The 21,002-nt window shown below is 39.4% G+C and overlaps 1 protein-coding gene across 2 annotated transcripts in view; it reads right to left on the bottom strand.

Annotated features, from left to right (window-relative positions):
* The window catches only part of septin7a (septin 7a), a 28,533-nt gene extending 10,044 nt beyond the window's left edge, over nucleotides 1-18,489 (bottom strand). For both annotated transcript variants that reach the window (XM_084378587.1, XM_084378588.1), the window contains exons 1-5: nucleotides 18,393-18,489; nucleotides 11,050-11,156; nucleotides 2,100-2,200; nucleotides 1,865-1,999; nucleotides 700-817 (exon numbers count right to left, since the gene is read on the bottom strand). In XM_084378587.1, the coding sequence (XP_084234713.1) occupies nucleotides 700-817; nucleotides 1,865-1,999; nucleotides 2,100-2,200; nucleotides 11,050-11,156; nucleotides 18,393-18,402 (471 nt within the window). In that variant the 5' untranslated portion in view covers nucleotides 18,403-18,489. The remainder of the gene's footprint in view (nucleotides 1-699; nucleotides 818-1,864; nucleotides 2,000-2,099; nucleotides 2,201-11,049; nucleotides 11,157-18,392) is intronic.
* Between the last annotated feature and the right edge of the window lie 2,513 nt (nucleotides 18,490-21,002).

The raw sequence follows: 21,002 nt of genomic DNA, 5'->3' as shown, positions 1-21,002 counted from the left end.
TGTGGCTACAGCTTTCAGGCCGATTAACATTGTTTAGTTAAGTTAAGTGTAAAGTTGGACACTGCATTGCGTTAGTATTACAAATGAATGTTACATTCAGGTCAGTATGCCCATCTGTCGTTGCTTGTTGGGCTTGAGTTCGCCATGTTATGATTTGAGCATATTTGTTTGAGCATGCAGTACCTTTGAGGTTGAAATTTAGAAAGATACGCTGTTCACAATTACAGGTTTCCATTTAGTTTGGATAATTTCATATCAAATCATTTGCTGTGGAATGTTAAGTGCCCATCTAATACAATGTTACAAGAAGCCAAATCCAGACAGAAAAAAAACCTGTTACTGTATTCACAAAGGTTAGATCCACAACTATGAATTTCAGCTTGGTTTAAATAAAAAAAAAAGTCCCTGGACCACAAGTCAAAATGGGGCCCCAGGACCATGAATAAGAATAAAAAATCTGTTTAGTGAAGCAGACAGGATGTCGACTGTACTGTCCACTACAGTGGATATGTTTAGAAAGGTTACCGGTCAATCAGTCAGAGGTGAGACACACACACACACACACACACACACACACACACACACACACACACACACACACACACACACACACACACACACACACACACACACACACACACACACACACACACACACACACACACACACACACACACACACACACACACACACACACACCTGTCTCTTGAACTGATGACACTCCTCAGGAGTCATTGTGTCGGCTTTGGCGATGAGAGGGATGATGTTGACTTTTTCATGTAACCGTTTCATGAACTCAATATCAAGGGGTTTCAGTCTGGGGAGGAAGCAAAGTGAAGAGACAATTTAACGGTCAGTGGATCAGTGTGTGGCTCTGGTGTAAGCTGTGTGAGGCAGCAAGTTGCTGTCGCACACAGGGTTCAAAATTAGTTTCACAGCTTGACCTCAAACTGAACATCTGGATGGACCAGACAGCATTGTAAATCTGTCTGTTTTGAGTCTGAAAATCCTCCTTCAAATGTCATTATAATTCTTTACTATTGTGTGTTTATTTGTGTTGTGTCATACAAATGTTCTTTGTAGCCTCTTAACTTCTTCTGAGTGATTATGATTTAATAACAGCTGGTGACTTTTCTGGGCCCATTTTAATAGGGGTGGTTTAATACACCAATTACACTCAGCCACAAACACTACAATGGGAAAGTCTAAGGAGCTCAGCATTGATCTGAAAAAGCACATTATTGATTTGAACAAATCAGGAAAGTCACTTGGAGCCATTTCAAAGTAGTTACAGATCCCAAGATCAACTGTACAAACAACTGTTTGTCAGTATAAAGTGCATGGCACAGTGCGATGATCAGAAGGAAAAGGCAAACTATCACCTGCTACTCAGAGAAAATGTGGTGTATAAATTACTAAGTAAAGTTACTTGACTTGAGGCTATTGACCACGTGTGGCCCACTACGTTTTTTACTTTGTTCCATTTGCACTGCTGTCCCTTAATTTCCACTCAATATCTCTGTAAACACAGGTCAACAGTCTTGATTCTACTTTCTTGCTGAGGAACATACTGTAAGGTAGCTAGGCTAGTAATTGATTCACCTGTATTTATTCCTGACTACATAAGTCATTCTGACGGTCATGTAGTCTAACTTAAGGGTGTAGCGTCACAACCCATCAAAAAAGACTGATATTTAAGCAGTAAATTATCAAGCTTCAACTCTAAACCAGCTGTTTATCATCTAGTGCAAGTGAAACAAGCCTGATCAGACATTGCTATATTCTATTCTTTACAATTGCCTATTTGAAATACAGCTTTTTTTCCATGACTTTACATTATCAATAGGATCCCTGTAGTACCTACCCATGCCCAGACGGAGCAATGAAATACAGGCAGCACTGCACTCTGCTGTCTGGCATCTGCCGTCTGTTGACCCGGGACTCTGCGTTGAGGTAATCCTCAAACTTACTGTCGATGTAGTCGATGACCGGCTGCCAGCTGAGGACCACATATTATTTACAACAATGTTAGGTACAGTGATACAATTAAAGTGTATTATAGTAACTTAAATTAACCAACGACAGATGGCTTAATTCACCAGTTACTGTTGTCAACTGCGTCACCAAAGCCGGGGGTGTCGACGATGGTGAGCAGAAGATGCACTCCTCCTTCCTTTACCAGAACCTTAGCTTGTTCAACCTGCAATGACAAATGCAGACACTAATCAGTCAAGAAATGTGCAAATGATTACAAAATGGCATACAGTAATGGCAAGCAACCAATAAAAAGACATCAAGGATATGTACTCCCTAAGGAATTAAATCAGTAGTGTGGAAATATTTAGATTTTAAAGCAAAGAGGGGTAAACCAAGTATGGATTAATCACCAGGCCAATTGGGCTGGTGCGCCGGGGCCTCCAAAACCCTACCAACTGTGGCCTTATTCTGTCTTTGCTTTAAGGTTTTAGATCACATCAAATATATTAAGAGTGTGTGTATGTGCATTGAACTCCGAATAAATAAATGAAAAGTAGAATTAGCTGCAAAGAAGAAAAATATTGTAATTGGTTTGCTGGGCGTGTCCGTATCATGATGATAACGTCAGCTGACCGTGGTAACTGGACAGCGCCAAGAACGGTTTTAAACTACTTTAGCAGAAACACAATGGTGGGCACACTGTTAGTGAACTTCTGTGTATGAGGAGGGGAGGGCATTAGTGCTGTAACCAACGTGCATTTAGTAACAGCTAAGTGGAAAGCTCCCCCTGGTGACGTAAGGCTATTGGGTGCAATTGGGTGTTCCAACAGGACAATGATCCCAAACACACATCAGAAGTGGTAAATGAATGGATCAATCAGGCTAGAATTGAGGTTTTGGAATGGCTTCACAAAGTCCTGACTTGAACCCCATCAGAACATGTAGACTGTGCTGAAGAAACAAGTCTGTGCCAGGAAGCCAACTAATTTAGTTAAACTTCACCCATTCTGTCAAGAGTAGTGGTTAAACATTCAGCCAGAGGACGACCAGAAGCTTGTGGATGGCTAAGTAACATTAACAGTTTCAAAAGTAACGTTAGCCTTATGTTCGCCCACAATTCAAAGCATTGGAGCAACATCGCAACATCCGCATCACAATGCATCTTATAGCCGAGACATTTCCACACCTCTAGTCGGAGTGAGTACTAATACAACACACGTTAATTAAGTATTTCACTACTGGTAAGATACTCTTTTCAGAAAACTGGGCTGTCTATGTAGTAGAAAGACACTAATATTTTTTTTAAATTGGTGCTAAATGACCAGACAAAACAGAGAAAACAGGTAGTCCCCCCATCTCTCTCTTTATCCCACTTTTGCTGCCAGATGAGTTTTGCCAGTAAATGAGTGGAGAGCTCCAAGTGCAAGTGAAATGGAGGGAATTTTACAAAGCTGGTCTAAAATCAGCATCAGCACGTTTCCCTTTAACTTAAAAGTTTAGAACTGCTGAGTGGACAACCCTAAAGAACGCTGCAGTGTCACTCTTCTTCTACTGCACAACAGGATGAGTCAAGCCACAGACATCCTATAAACAACCAGACAGGCTGCCCACAGTGAATTCATGCGAAAAAGAACAACACTGGGCTACAACATGTTGCATCAGTAACATTAGCATTGCAGCAACTAACATAGTTTGACTGGATCACAAGACAACAAATGCCTTGAAATATGATATTATTTAGGGCCAAATTGTCCACCTCTACTGTGAATACCTTGAAATCGCATCCTGTTTCAATGCTGACTACAGTGCACTTTTACTGACAACTCATGTCACCACAGTTTAACAATATCTGCAACCACGTGCTCATTAGTTAAGAGTTAAAAAGGATAATACTGTCAATTATGTTGGTTACTAAATTTCTAAAATATATCTACACAGAGGAAACCAGAATTCTGAAAGTACAGAAAAGTTTTCAAGTGAACTAGACTTCAAATGCAATAACATTCATTTAAAGATCTATTGACCAAAGTGTTATTTACCTACCAAAAGCATAAACCAAAAGCATACACGAGCATACAAGACGAATTGTTGTAACACTTATATAACCATAGGACTGCGCAATATTAACAATAATAATTCCTTATTGTGGAATGCGTTTTTTTTTATTCATTCATCTATAACAGGAAATGAGGGGAGAAAGAACGACACCCAACTAAGGTTGTTAAGGAAGATGCCTTAACATCAAAATCACCACGGCAGCCTGTGATGATGCAAATATTAAGGACAAAAAGAAGCTAGTAAGTAAACCTTTAACCACTATTTGTTTTTAAAACTATTTCTGGATGAGTCAAGAACAGACAGGAAAATCGACTATGGATTGATCCTAACAGAGCAAGGTACTGCTTACTTTGATGTGGTTTACTTTGATGCTGTTCTGACTATAGACTCAGTGTCTCATTGTATTAATGTTGCATTACCCGACATTTATTGTACCATGGCCAGAAATATTATGGTAAAAACTATTACCAGAATTGTGACTAGTGCTTAAGGTAAATCCCATGAGTTACCTTAGAGTTGCCACAATTAGTCAATAAATCGATTTGTTGATTAAAAGAAAATGAATTGCCTATTAATTATTTTAATAGTCATTTTTCCAGCAAATATGTCAAAAACTTGCTGGTTCCACTTTTTTAAATGTGAGGATTCAATATTTTTCTTTGTCATTTACGACAGTAAATGAAGAGACTGAGTTTTGGAGTGTTGCTTTGAGAAAATAAGCAATTCGGAGATGTCATTTACAATTTTTGACATTAACAATTAATTACTTAAGAATTAATTGTGATAATACCAGCAGATTAATAGATAATACAAATATGTTCTGGCTGTAGCCCTTATTTCCTCATTTTAATTGCAAATATAGAAACATTATACTGTACAGTTTTTATTGTTATGTTTGCATTTTTAAGTCAATATGTTGATCGTGTTCTCTTAAAAAGTCACTGTTTAAGCAGTCAGAGCAACACAAACTGTAGTCATTCAAAAATTAGAGGCAATCCGGGCACTCCAAATAAGAAAAAGCATCAAAAACGGAAATATTAAAACGTTTTTATTATAATGACCAAATCATTGATCAATTAAATTGTTTTTGATACATTTTCTTATTTGGAGTGCCAGGATTGACTCTGTTTTTTGTAGTGGCAAAAATTATTCATCTAGATATAATGACATAATCTTTCAAACACAGTGTTCACTGAGAATAAGAGATAAACACTAGCCGTTATGGGAGTCTGACTTCATCAAACTATCTTGTTATTCTGATCTCTGTGATTCCACTGAAGCAGGAGCAATTGTCAGGCACAGCATGACATGTCTGTGCACTGGCAGGACAAGACTGAGCTCACTGTGAGGCTAGCTAATAACCAAGTCCCTGTTGTTGGTGACTCTGCTCTGCAGTCTCACTGAGCCTCATTTAGCAGGAATAACAGGGACAACGGCCATGGCCTATCACCTCTAACAGTTAACACCCACTGGGTCCACCAGTCTTACATCTTGCTCTTTGAGTTTTTTTTATAATAATAATAATAAATATGACTCTATCGCACACAACATTCTTCAGAGTTTATTCACATACTTTGGCGTGATTTGGGAAAGAAAGTCAAAATTATTTGAAATCCTCTCGAGATTTACTGCAAGGATAAACAACAAGCAACACACAGACACACACGCAGTAAGTTTCAAGTTCTTTTCTTCTTTTGGGACTGGCAACCTAAAGTAATCCTCAAACATAAGCCAACATAAGTAGGTAAACACACCGTCACACACACCTAAATCTCATTTGAACTTTTAACATGAGCAGAGGAGGTGTAATAGGCCGGTAAACAAATTGAAAGGCGCAGTGGGGTGAGAACACACAGAACCCCTCAGCATGTTGCCAGGGATTAGAGGAGATTTACAGCAAAGCAGAAGTTCACAAGGAACAGGTGAAGGGAAGATCCTCAGCATGCAGCTCATCTACTGTACAGCAGCCCAGTCTGAACACTTAGAAGTCCTTCATACAGGCAGAGGGCAGGAGAGAGAAGCTTGCTACTTCACACCACCAGTATTACCTTTCACTCCTCAAAATGAAACTCAGGTCAAACCATGCAGAGTGCGCTTTATTTGAGGAAACTGCTAAAGCCTCATTGTCTGCACCGTCACTGCAAACAGCATCAGAAAGTGAGCACTCCGGATGCATAAACCACATACCTCACTCACTGAATATCACGCACTTCAGTCTTGGCACAGTCACACCTGCAGCTTTGATGTTATTGCCTGATTTACATGACAATTATTCAACCTATAGTGAGCTCATAAAGTGTTAATATTTGCTGATATAAACAAATGTCTGTTAGGAAAAATCAAAAATCATTTATTTGAAATTAACTTGAACTGATAATGATCATTTTCAATGTCGATTGATCCGTTGTTTATTTTTTCAATTGATCGATTAGTTGTTTGGTCTATAAAATGTCAGAAAATGGTGAAAAATGTCAATCAGCGATTCCCAAAGTGCAAGATGACGTCCTCAAATTTCTTCTTTTGTAAATTACATGAGTAGTCACTTTATTATGTCATCTATTGATCATGATCTTATTCTATAGCATTTACATTCCTTTTCCCAGAGAATATGTACTGAGGTTCATTACCACTCCGCAACCCTAGCAGTTAGGCATGAGCTTTGACAGAAATGAGAGCGTAGCTACAAAAGTGGAGCATAAACCAAAACTATTTAACTACCACCTGAGACAACAATTAGTACTGATATTCAGTCATCACCAATAATTTCAGTAAGCTTTTACATGCTCCACCAGTTTCATAGCAACTAATTAGCTCTTTAAAGTCAAACACAAAAGACAAAGGTGGTTTTCTGAGTTAAATATAACCCTTCACACTGCCTTAAGTTTTAGTGAAGAAGCCAGGAAAAAAAATGTTTTTCAATGGTCCAACTCTCTGCCTGTGATCTGATCTGGAAAAACATGCTGGGTGACTGACATACCTAGCAACTTTATGGCATATTGCTTTTGATGCTAGGTGTGGTCAGACTTGAAACCAGTCTATACACAAGTTTCCTGGGAAGGTCACTGGGGAAACAATTATGGGTGATACTTCTGGTGCTATGTGGAATTAGTGTAAGTAACAAAGTACCATAATAACTGACACACTAGTGAAGCATTAGCTAAGTGGGCTAAGCAATAATTATAGTGATAGTAGTATTTACCTAATAAAGTCGCAATGAATGATACGCTGTACCAAATGCTCTCAGCAAGAAGATTATAGTCTTGTTAACATGGAAAACGACTGCTCCAGTTAAGTGACAGGATATGCCGGAAGTAACACCCATAATTCGCGCAAGGTATCACAGTGGCTAGGAATAAGGTGGATAAGTAACTATAAATTATCAGTCAAACAATGCTTTTCAGCTACGGGTTACTCTATGAAAAAGAAGACAGTGTTTGGATAGCGCCACTCAAGAGACAAGGTTAAACACATGACAAAGCTATGACAAATCTTTCACGGGAGGGCTGTTACACACATGGATCCAACTAGGGCATGTATGAGTGACAATCAGCCATTTCATGCTGCAGTCATACAGTATATGAAGAGAAGGTTTCTTGTCTTGGAATGGGGAGGGGCAGTGTACTGTATACAAAGGCGCGTGCCCTGTTTTATCACTTCATCACCACAGGAAGTTGCCAGTTAGTGTGAGGGTATGTGCAGTACAAACTTTAATGAGGTGTATGAGATCTACTATCATTGAGACACAGGAAACACAGCGCCAGTCAGCACACAGCCTAATTCTTCTCTGTTGCTCTGAGGCCAACTGTGCATTATTGTAGCAGGAACAGTCAAAGTCATTTGTCAAATATACAGTTGGGTCAAAAAGTCTGAGACCACAAGTAAAAATAATTCTATTTTGCATTTGTTTCAAATGTCATCTTATTTTTTATAAAAATAATAATAAAATAATAATTGTTATAATATCAGCTTAATAATTTTAATGAAAAAGTTCAATCTTTGAAAATGTCTATGAATTTCCCAATATCTTAGCATTTGGTATGCCCCCCTTTTACGTTAATGACAACATGCACTAAAGTTCAACAGATAAACCATCAATGTCTGTCAATTTGCCTTTCTTCTATTGTCATATAAAGATAATTATTGCATTTCCAATGCCCTTGTATATGTCAGATGTCTTCTGGGTAGCATCTACTTTCAAATCTAAAGTGCCTCCATAAATGCTCAGTGGGGTTGAGGTCAGGTGACTGTGGCAGAAAGTCTCATAGACTCATAATTCTGTCATAGTTCTGTCAAAGTTGCAGTCCGGGGGGTAGAGCATGGTATTTTCACTTACTTCCTGAATCCTCAAACTTTCTGATTATTTTCAGGTTTGCGTGCCAATATTATAATTTTTGTTATGTAGTCTCAGACTTTTGGACCCCACTGTGTATTAAAACATAAGACACTGTCAGTTAGAGTCACCAACATGTGGTTACTAGGGGTTTTGGCAAGTGAGTTTCTACATTTCTGTTGGGGTTGATTTATCTATATTCTGATGGAGGCAACAAACATTCCTTGTGCAGCTGCTCTGACAGAAGTTCAACAGCAAATACAGTGACGGTCTGTTTTTGTTTTGGTTCCGTTCCGTCCTCTTATTGACAAGCTTATGGTACAGTCCCTAAATATCAATTAGCAAGTCCACATCAGTAGCAAATGTTGGAAACTAATGGGAAGAGGAGAGTATCAGTGTCCCAGCGATACAAGTATCGTGTTGATAAATACATAATTTCTCACCAAGGTTCCCATCATGCTTTGGGTTGTCTAAACAGGAACTACAATGGCACATGGAGGTACGTTAGCGGTCAGTATTTCCCCCATCTTTTAGCTCTCACTTCTGTACAAGCTTATAAACTGTCATCAAGGAAACACAGACAACAATCATCTAAACAATCACTTGATAACATCTCAACGTGACGATTATGAGGCAAGATCTGAAGTCATAAGGGTTAAAATTATTTATATATAGATTTACTGATGTTTATCTTGGATGGAAATAGGTTGACTCAAGGGCCATGTGTAATGCCTGTGTGTTCAGATTGCTATGACTCTGAAAAGAAGGCGGGGGTTGGGGGGACAGGGGAATAAGGAAGACAATCAACAATATCATCTAACACGGTAATACTAAACATATGGTTGGATTATGTCCACTTGTCTATATGCATGCATTTCTATAATGAAAATCTTTAGGATTATGATTTTAAATCCACTCATGTATAAACAGCTATGAGAGATGCTGGTTCAGCCCCTTTTTTTGGCAATACTTTCCCATGTTTACACTGAGCCATCCTCCAGCCCACATAAAGGAGCTTTTGTGGGGCTTTGCCGCAGTCGTGGGCCTCCTTTCTCCGAAACTTCACAGAGCCAGACTTGAGCTGGGTACTACCACTGATTTCCTGAATTAATTCGATCACATGGTCCCAAATTGATTCAGTAAGTGATATTTCAGTTACGATACCAATTTTGCGTGGATATGAAAGATTTCGAGAGTATGAATGCTGTAAACGGTACAAGGAACCCTCTAACCTGGTGTATTATTGAAAATATTAATGTTTACATTAAGATTTTAATTATATGGTTTCGCAGATTTGTGGTTAAAATCTTCCTTTGGAAAAATGGATGGGAAATTGCAATAATTTCAGCATCTAATTATTAAAAATGCTGCCGTGAAAGAACAAGAAAGTAATGACAAATCTAAGCCTACCTATTTCAACAAAGGAAAACAAGAAACAAAAGTAGAAAATGTCCCGCTTTATATAACCACTGTGGCCATTCCAGTATAGATTTCTGAGTTTACCAGGTGCATTCTAGTGTAATTGAATGCACCATGAAGTTCAGAGCAGTCATTATTGGTCAGTTATTACTTTAAAAGTATATCCTGTGACAATACAAATAATAAATATAAATATTAAAAAAATTTAAATAAATACAACATATAAGAACAATAAGGACAGAGCTGGTTATGTGAGATCCGTTCTCTTGGTCTAAATGAGATGACAGCTGAACAGAAGAAGCTGAATGAATATCTGTAATATTGAGGATTTTTAATTTATTTATTGGATTATTTCAGATTGTCATTGTTAATTTCATATTTTGTTTGTATTCATATCAAACATTATTTATTTCATAATGTTGGAATTATTCATTATCTGATGTTGGCACCTTTGGGCTTCCATAGGGTTAAAACCACACAAAATGTTTGAAAATGTGATTGGCCATCTGGAGCTCTGTGAATATGGGCTTTTCATTGAGATCCAAATATGATGAGTCAGTAAATTGTTTTCACGGATTAGCTCCAGGAATTCCATTCAGATGAATTCATCAAAAATCACGATGACTTAAAGAAAATCACAGGAACATCTCATTCCTGTTGTAGGGTAGATTTTGTGTAAAACTCTTTTTACTAAATTTTATTTTTAAAATGAAATTTTATAAAAAAAAATTTTTTTAAAAAGAAATTTGCAAAAAGACAATCACTTAAAAAAGCAACTTCATGTAGATAAGTTTTACAACTAAGGAAACGGATACCTGATTAAATGAAATGAAATGAAATAAACTCCCATTAAATTGCCTAATTTGAATTTGTTGCAGCTCTTTCCCTTTGGCAAACAAACTATCTTTTTGTTAAAGCAGATGAACTGGTTTCACTGACTAACACCAACACATGGGTGTCAACAGCAAGGAGAAGCAGCCTCACAAAACAAGATCTCACACAGCAACTATTTAGTTGATGGTTGCAATGCTGAAAAGAAAGAAAGGTTAGGGCACACCACCTATGTTATAGCAGCCTCGGGCTCTGACACTTTAAATGGCCAGTGTCAGGTTGAAGGTAACCAATCATGTCTTAATTGACATATAAGCCTTTGGCCCTTCATGAGATTAAAATTCAATTATTGGCATAATCAAAGTAGCAACTTGCCAGCACGAAAGGAATACAATGTTGACATTTGAAGAGAAGAAAGGTGTGGAAATAATTACCTGTACAGTTTTTTTAATTCTATGCGAAGGACCCGGGTATTCAGGGGAGTACAGGTCTGTCAGAAAGAGTGAGTTGATGAGTGTAGACTTCCCCAGCCCAGATTCCCCTGAAAGACAAAGACAAAGCCAGAGTGAGTGGGTGGGAGTCCCCTCAAGAGATGCATTTCACGCTGTACTCGATTTCTAATCTTCTTTTTCATATGCAAGACTGAAGCGCAACATGACACAATCTGCAGATGTTTATCAGCAGTCTTTCTGCCAGCAGTCTGCTGGGAAATTCTCAACATGTTTCAGATTCAAAACTTGTCTTAGTACAGGAAATAGCTCCCTTTAACCCCCCTTTTTAAACAGGCAAGCGTTAACACGAGACGAAGGAGGAGACAGACAGGGTGGAAGTTCTGTCCTCCCAAATTCTTTTCCTGTCTGCATTTCAGGAATCTAATCAGAGAATCATGGGAAGGGAGGAGAGGGGAAGGAACATTTTCAACCACTGCAGTCATCATGAATTTTCACTCTAACAAAGGAGTGAAAACAGAAATCCAAAGCAGACTCCATTGACAACGAACACTTTAATCACTGTCTGGCTGAATTGCACCAACAGGGATTAACTTTAAAAATCAGATTCAATCATGGTTCAAGTTTAAATTCTGTTGCACCGAACTTTAAAACTATCTTAAAATTAAGAATGATTCAATTTAAAGTTCTCTTTAAACCTCAGTTTAGTTGTTTTTTTTATCTAAACCTAGATTAAATTTAATTCTGTTGCACCAAAACTTTAAACTCCAATTTAAACTATGATCCAGTATTACTGTTGAATATTTATCAAGATACCCTAACCCTGTGACAGAGGGCAGTGAATGAGATGCAGCTGGTTATCCAATAAGGCATTTCCACATGTGCTAGCTTGGGTAGATGCTGTTTGAATCAGCACATTAGGTCAGCGCAGCTCAGAGCTACATCTCCATTACAACAGGGCTACCTGCTTCAGGCCCGTCTTAAACTAAAGAGCACTTGTCTCGAGTAGAGGGCATTTAAAAGCAGGCTGGTCAAAGATGTTAGATTGATTTTGATATTGGTGGGAACAGAGGAAATCAGATATTGAAATGTGAAGCATTTGCTAAGCGTGTCCTGCCAGGAGGTTTCTAGGTGACTGTTGGCATGCATGCACACGGTTACTTTCTGTTTAAGAGTTAACAAATAATTTACAAGACTACCGGCATCTTTCAAGGTGGACATTTTTCTTGCATGCAGGATTTTAGTGATGATTTCATAAATACTGAGGTGTGCATACTAGAAGGAGCAGCATTAAAAAGGAATTAGAAAATGTTGTTATTAAAAAAAATAATTAGCAGCACAATGACCCACAAAAAGACAGACAATTATCAAAAAGAGAAGTACGAGTTAGTATGAGAAAATTCTGACTTTTGTTTTCTCAATTTCGACTTAATTATCGTAACTTCAACAACCCATACTTATGACTTTCATCTCAAGACAATCTAATTTCAACTTCTTCATCTCATAATTATGACTTTTTTAATGTCATATTTATGATTTTCCCTCATAATTCCAACTGTTTTTCATATCGCATAACTACAATAATCATAATTTCTACCTTTTATCTCATGATCATGGCTGTTTCACTCATAATTATGAGAGGGTGGACATTTGCATTCAGCCTAATTATGTGCTAACTCATGGCTGTAGAAGTGATAGTAGCAAAAAGAAGCTAGGGTTAGGTGGGAGTGTAGTAGGCAAACATGCTAATGATAGCAGCTGCCTCATAACAGGCAATCTGTCAACAATTTTGCTCTTGTGTTATTGTAAGTACTAAACCTTAAATAAACAACAATGAAAAATCAATCAATCAATGAAAAAAATATTTTGATTTTGATCAATTTTGATAATCAATTAATTCCTTTCATCATTTATCAAGCAAAAATGCCAGACATTCCCTGGTTCCAGTTTCTCAAATGTGGTTATTATGCTTTGCTTTTATTGGTTTAATATCACTGCCAATGAATATTTGGGGGTTGAGGACTGTTAGTCATACAAAAATAAGATGTCAACTCATTCTCAAAATTTAGTGCAAGTTCTTTGGGAGCTGTTGGAGCTGCAATAGTCACAAACATTTCTGCAAGAACCTGGAGGGACTGACTGTGGTAATCAAATACCATCAGCAGTGTGCCTGTCAAGATTGGGGTGAATGGAGGTCAACAAGGAGTTACTGAACAAAAGCTTCAGTGTGACAGAGGAGGCAGTCATACGCCAGGCTGGCACTGCAGCCAAAGAGCCATACCTGACCCTTTAAAAGTGGCCAGGGCCAGTTTGGTCCACTGCTGCCAACAACTCAGCCACTCAATATCCCCTGAATAGGGAGGTGGAATCACACAGAAAATATCACACCAAAGGATCCTTCATTCTCAGGGTCATAAATATTTTCGTAAGCAGGCTGAGCCACATTTATCTTGAAATCTGAACAGAAATGTTTAAGCAATTGTTGCTGGCTTGTGATGAAACATGCAAGACTGCTGTAATCATTTCTTTAAGGCTGAAACGGAATGGAGAACCGTTATGAGAACCAGGGGGAGGCTGCGGTTTTGAGCAAACAGTGGGTGAAACATATGATAAAAATGACAGGAACAGCAGGACCACTGAATCGCAGGGAGATCCAGGTCCAAGTCTCAGCCCAGTGTGAGGATATGGACGATGATGGACAAATGGTTGCAAGAGAACCAAACTCATCATGATCATCAAAAGTGATATGAAAACATTAGAGAGAAATAAAAAAGCGTTCCTAATTATAATTCAGTAATAAAGTCCTAATGAGCTGCGGACAGCTCTCCATCATTACTGTCGGCACTGTCAGCACAGTGGCGATCACACAGCTGGACAGCAGCAGAGGAAGCTTTGCCAGAGTCTGCTGTGGTACAGCTGACCTCACCAGTGCCACGGCTGAGAGTTTCCAGTTGCACGAAATGAAAGTGACGAAACAGGGCATGCCGTGCATCATGCTGTTCTGCCCTCCTTTTCTATCAACCCATTTCCATTACAGTCAGGTTTTCCAGTTAAGTCATTTTGAGAGAGGACTACCTTTGAAAACCTTTGTAGTAAAAAGCCTAATGCTTCAACTTTCAACATGTCGTTTGACTCGAAGGCTCCTCAGTTGATGATTCGACTTATTGATGTTAAGGTGGAAGCCCTAACTTTTTAGATCAGAAGTCATTACAATCAGGAACTTTTCAAAGAATATGAAATGCTTGATTTCTAAACATAAGGACACAGCAAATGAATGTTAAAACAGCCAGCAATAGTGGCGAAAGTTGATTGAACTTTGTGAAATGTCACCTGAGGGCTCAATTTAGCTTTATGGGTCTTTTTCATCACTCTGCACAAATACAGTGATTAAGGTGCTAGAACAGAAATGTATTAAAATCCTTAATGCCAGCTAACTGAACTGTACGTATAAAGGAGCCACTCACTACTACAGCCGGGCATCCCGACTGCAGCACCAGAGGAAGACCACTCTCACTGAGCCGGCCCACCAAGCCAAGGCCCACCGGCTTGCTGCTTGTCTCGCTCAGCAGCCAACACACTTCCTTTAAAGGAAATTTCCAGCAGCTGTGTAAACCATGGGGGTTTATTCAAAGGCACTTCCCACTGCATACAAGAGGCTGGTGGAGGGGCAGCACAAAAAGTTTGGCTTGTGAGAGGGAGCCCGCGTTGGGTCAATTCATTTGACAGGATTTCCAAGACACTGGGCTAACAATGTGCAACTCTGTTCGTTTGTCAAACAGACATGCTGTGTGTTCAACATTATCATTTGAAAGCAGTCATCTTCTCTCCACTAATCTGTGTTTATGAATGGGACTTTCCCTTCAAAGGGGCCAGGAGACAGTAGAAGTTTAACAAGTTGTTGTACATGTATCTGTTGGCAAAGCCATCAATTTTCCCTCCTGTCTTTGTGAGGGCATTCTTTCCAAAAGGGAGACAACAGTGCTCATTCATCTCTGTTTCAACTAGGACCAAACACGATGGCTGCAGTTGCCAACACCAAGGTCAGTTCCTGCCAATGTACAAATCACTGCCAAATATTGACTTTGACCAACAAATAGCTCTGGCCTACTTTCATTGTTCACTAATAGCCACCCCCTCACTTCAGCCTCATTAACACTGATGTATACTTAACCCATAACCCATATACATTTAAAAAATATACTGGGCTTCCACACTCACTCTGACATTTGATTGCCGGTGCTAGTTGCAGCTAGGAAATGCATAACCATTCACTAAAGATCAAATAATTAGCCAGCCTCTTTCATAGTGGTGAACTGAGCTTATTTGGTGCTTGAAAACATTGAAAGAAAATTTTAACATTTTCATATTTCATTTTGATTTTCTGAATTTTCTTTTAGAAACAATGTTATAAAGAGACAAAAATAACTGATCTAGTGAGCAGGCAAAACACCTGAGTTGACAGAACTGTTTAACCCTGGTCTTGTATGGCCGGACCAATTCCACAGCGCTATGTCAGCGCTGGAAGGAGGTTTGGTTGCACCAATTCTTATTCTAGTATGGGAGGAACATATTCTGCCTCATTTGTATTTCTTCTAACTAATTGTCGCAGGCGGCGCTAAGCAGAGGCAGGGTCCTCGCATTTAAATGGCTAAATCCCAAGAAAGAAAAAGGTAACAGCTGCTAGCTTATTTAAGTTCGTACCATTAGCAATCAGATTTCACCAGATTTCATGTGAATGTACCGTATTTTGTCAGCTAAATCAGGCTAAATCAGGCTAAAGCAGGCTAGGCCATGCTTCTTCCTGCTTCTCTGACATATTCACTTGTTGTAGGCTACTCACAACCCATTTAAAACATTGTTTTTTTTCTTCAAAATATCGATATTTGGAGCTGGAAATATCGCAGGATATTGCAAAAATAAATAATGTGATTCATTGCTGTATCGATATTTTACCACAGCCCTAGTAATGAAGGAGGATTATCTCCAAATTCTTCAGGAAAACCTAAAATCATCAGCAGAAGATTGGCTTTTGGGTGCAGTTGGGTGTTCCAGCAGGACAATGATCCCAAAAATAAATCAGATGTGGTAAAGGGATGGCTAAATCAGGAATTTCACAGATTCTGTCAAGAGGAGTGGTTAAAAATTCAGCCAGAGGACGACCAGAAGCTTGTGGATGACTTTCAAAGGCACCTAATTGAGGTGAAAATGGCCAAGAGACATTTAACCAGATATTAGAATTACTGTATGTATATTTTTGTACTGTACTGTACTGTATGCCACATTTTCAGAAGACCTATAATAAATTAATCATTGAACCAAACCATGAATTTTTTTTGTGACAAAGTAGTTGTGAGAGACAAATGAGAGTTGTAGAAATCATTGGAACTCAAGACTGACATGATATACATGTTCTTTACAAATGGATGAAAACTTTTGACAACGACTGTAACTCCAACAATGATGGGTGGGCACTGGATGTGTACTGGTTAATGTGTATTCACATAATAAAGACAACAATACAATTGTATTCATTCCCAGAGGGTGTGAGCTGCCTGGTGTCCAGCCTATTCACATTTGTCTAATAAAGCACTAAAATAGAGTGAAAACAAGCCGCCCATTGGTAACCAATTCCCTACTTCACAACTGTCTCTTTCTCAAATATGCCTGTTGAAATTCCATCACATCCCCTAAATTCCATCATATCCCATAAATTCCATAACCATTGGGTAAACCCCTGTTAAAATTCAGGAAAAGCAAACACTATCTGACGCTTCAACTACTCCAGCGTGAAAAGCACTTGACTTTTCCAATTACCCTGCTAGTCTAATTACATGCTGCACACAAAATTGCCTCATAAGAGCCTCTTTCCTGAAAGCGCACAGTGGGGGGAAACTCCAGGGAGTGGCTGCATGGACGAAGCCAGGAGGGGGAGGGTAATCTAAGGGCGCACTCACACTCGGCCTAGTTGCTCCGAATTGTGCCGAAGCACGAATATTACTCCTCCCCAGTCCCCCGCTGGCCTGCACTCACATTGCTCTGGCCGCAATCGGACCTGAGCATGGTTACCTATTGTAAACCTAAGTGCTGTATCATCAGTTTCTTGAAGACATTTCACCTCTCATCCGAGAGGCTTTTTCGGTTCTAACTAACTGGAGGGGAGTTGCAGGCTTTTAAAGTCTGTGTGGGAGTGTCCTCACACAATAGTTAAGGACACCTGTTAGCTCTTGGATGAGAGGTAAAACGCCTTCAAGAAACTGAAATATGCCCAGTTGCCTACGATACAGCACTTAGAATTACCATGACCTGAATGACTGAGAACCTTCATCAACATGTTACCTCTTGTACATACGTCATCACGTCGTAGTGGGCGCAGCACAATGGAGAAAAACACGGAACATACTTGATACTGACTTTTTTGTGGCTGTTGTTGTGTCATTTTGGTCATAGATGGCCCTCCCACATTCCTGAATTTCTTGATTATGCAAGCTGGCGTAATACGCATGATTACACTTCATGTCCACATTGCGCACCCGTGCTTGTGCATGAGCAACCATACCGTGCCAAAGCACACCTTTTCCAACCATGCCAGGGCCAAGTAAGTGTATTGAGCACCAAATGGAGCACTCACACTAGCCAAACTGGACTTTGGAGGTCAAACGTGCTTGGGCACAGTATGGATTGCCTAGAGTGAATGTGTCCTAATTGCCATGGAGACAGGTTCTTTAGCCCTGGAGGAAGGTAGGTACTGAGAGTATGAGCTGAGCTTCCTGCTCAGGTAGCTCCAGACAACGTGTAGGGAAAGGAAGGGTCCCATGGCTGTGCCTGCCTTCGAATCAGCTAAGGCTTTGATTTCGGCTGCATGAATGGAATGACAGTAATCCTCCTCCCACCACACAATCCAAAAGACACAAGGCACACACACAACTGCAAACACACATATGCAGCAGTAGTGGATTGTCTGTACTGCAGAATGGCAAACATTTCTTTTAAATATGGTTTTGTGGAGTCTTGTTTTACGCAAGACTTATCCTTCTCAACTTAAAACCTCTCTTATGCAATTGAGCAGCCAGGTGCTGACGCTGTCGGCCATGACGTTATTGTGAAACTCAATCCTGCTCAACACATGTACAGTAGGACCTATAAATTCCACCACAGAGACAGATTAACTGTATGTAGATGTATCTTCTAAGACCTTCATACTTAAATAAGCAAACAGACTGAGTAGCAGAGGCGCTCTCAGTGTTTGTTATCCTAACATGAATGCCTGATTGTGTCAGAGACGGAGGAGGAGCCAGGAAGTAAAAAGGCACTAAAAGAGAATTACTCACCCACAACCATAAGTGTGAACTCGAAACCTCTTTTCACAGATTTTCTGTAAACTTGGTTGGGAAGATTTGCAAAGCCCACATAGCCCTCCAGGTTCTTCTGTTGCTGTAGAAAAAAAATAAACAAACATAGCTGATGCTTTTGTCCAGTAACCACAAGACTAAACTGGAAAATGAGCACAGATTTTGACACATTGTAGCATTTGCGAGCTCAGATGACAGAAAGCACTTGAAGACCACATAATACCACTTTGGTGCCACAATAGTAAAATAAATACATTGTGCCTGCATGAACAGCTGATTTGGAATTGAACACAGTTAAGCAAAGACAGAACAAATCTAGTTTTGAGTGGATGTAAAGTGCAAAAAGCCTACTTATTATCTAGCAGGGGTGTAACAAATAACACCGGGACGGGCTGGTGCTAGCTGGTTAGCATGCTTACTTTAGTAGATATCTCGGCAATACTATACATAGACATCATAATTTCAAAACTGCTATTTATTCAAAGATTACAATTTTCATTAACTTTCAAAAGTTTTCAACTAATATTCTTCCATACTGGCCATTTAAAGGATGCACTGCACAATCAACCAACCTATTTACCCTATAGGTATGTCTAGATTCAAATGACTCAATTCTGAGAATAAAGAAAGTTTTGTTCCTGAGCATTTGGTGAACAGAGGCTTTTTATATGAGCCAATCTGTACAGCTCAGAGGTTCTGCAGGCTGAGGAGAAATAACGGAGTACTTACAGCTGTGTTGGAGAGCAGACAAGTTGTCATGATGACAAATATCGATGTGGATAGGCAGCAGTCAAAGAAGGCAGGTCGTTGAAGCAGGAACAAAACCAGAGAAAAGAGAACCAGAAAAATAAATTAGGACACAACAATTCTCTTCTGGTAGATGAATGAACACAGATGTACTATGAATTTGGAGAAGGGGTCTGTTTTATATGTCTCTATTTGCCCGATAACAGTAATAAAACATTCAACCAAATATGGCTCTTCTTAAATAGTATAGCAGCAACTACAGAGGCTCAGTCATTCAGTCTTTAGCCCCATTCACACTGCCTTTTCAAGGCGGGAATCTTGCGCCAACATTCCACTTCACTGTCTGTGTTAAAGTTACAGAGGCGGGATTGGGGGACGGTTTCGTTCGACCTCTGATCCACCAGCGGAGGTAGTAACAGAGCCGCAACAGAAGCGAGACGACCTCTGTGTGAATGAAAAAGCCAGCAGCGTGGGACAGGGGTAGGTCGATTTGATGGCGTTCACAGTCAACCCACATAGCAAAGCAAAGTTAAGCAAAGTTACAAGACCAAACAACAGTTTGGTCTTGTCCCCACTTGTCCACATCTGTAACCTTCACACAGATGGCAAGGTGGAATATCAGCCCATGATTCCCGCATTGAAAGGGCAGTGTGAATGGGGCTTAGGAGTGAACAGACATTCATTGGTATTCATATGCATGCTAGTAGTTGTTTGTGTTTGCAATGTTAACATAGATATTGTATTTGTGTGTTCAGATTTGACAAAAATAAACAACTCCCTGTTATACTGAAAGGTGTTTCAAGTACTTTGTCCAGCCCATTTATTGCAATAAGGATAAGATGAGTATCAGAAACAACTGTCTGTATAATGCAATACATTTCAACAACACCAGCAATAGTGCTGCAACTAATGATTATTTTCCTTGTTGATTTAGCTGTCAATTATTTTCTCAATTAATTGTTTGGTCTATAAATTGACAGAAATGCTTGGGCCTCTGAAAAGGTCCAGTGAATGGGCTCTCCCCAAATCTGTTTTATTCATAACGAATGTGCTCTGTCTCTCCTCCATAAACACATGCAGAATGTCTTCACTATGAACTTCATCCTCTTTCTCACAGGTGGTGGTGGCTCATTCACTGAAACTAGCTACCTCATGGCTATCAATGTTAGCTGTACATTTAGCTGGCTACCGCTTGCCTCTTCACTCTGGTTGGAAGCAGCTTTCTGAGCTGACTGCAAAAAGTTGGTCATTATATTATTATTTGGTTTTAAAGCTCTTGCCAGCTCCCCCTTTTTCTTCTCCTTTCTTTTCTGGCATTCCAGTTTATGTGCAGATCCTGGCATAGCAAGGAAATTCACTACAACATTAGCAAGCAGCTACAGGCAAAACATTTTACTAAAGCCACAGTAAATAACATTTTTATTTTATTTTAGTATTTGATGTTTTAATAAGTTATTGTATTTGGTTCAAAATGAAATTTGGTTATCATTGCTGACATTAGGATGACAATGACTTATTACTGGCCTCTATGGGCCCCCTCAGCAGCTAGGTCCAAGAAAGCTTCCCCCATTTCCCCCCGATGGGCAGCTCTAGTGTGAGGAATAATTCAATTAACATGCTAGAGATTCAGGGATGAAGTACATTTTAGGTAAAGCATTCACCAGCTGAGATAGACATTAGGGGTGGGAATCACAGGGTTACTCAGGATGCAATACAATTTACAATAAGTTTCCCACAGTTACGATAGTATCACCATACAGCGATACATTGCAATACAATCATCTAATGAGGGGTCACAATATCTGTCTAACTGAAGAACACAAAATACCCCTAAAAGGGCAA

Source organism: Pagrus pagrus (assembly GCF_965226575.1).
Source record: "Pagrus pagrus genome assembly, chromosome: 17".
Lineage (NCBI taxonomy): Eukaryota > Metazoa > Chordata > Actinopteri > Spariformes > Sparidae > Pagrus > Pagrus pagrus.
Note: the sequence above shows the minus strand (reverse complement) of the source record. Positions and strands in the feature narration are given on the sequence as shown.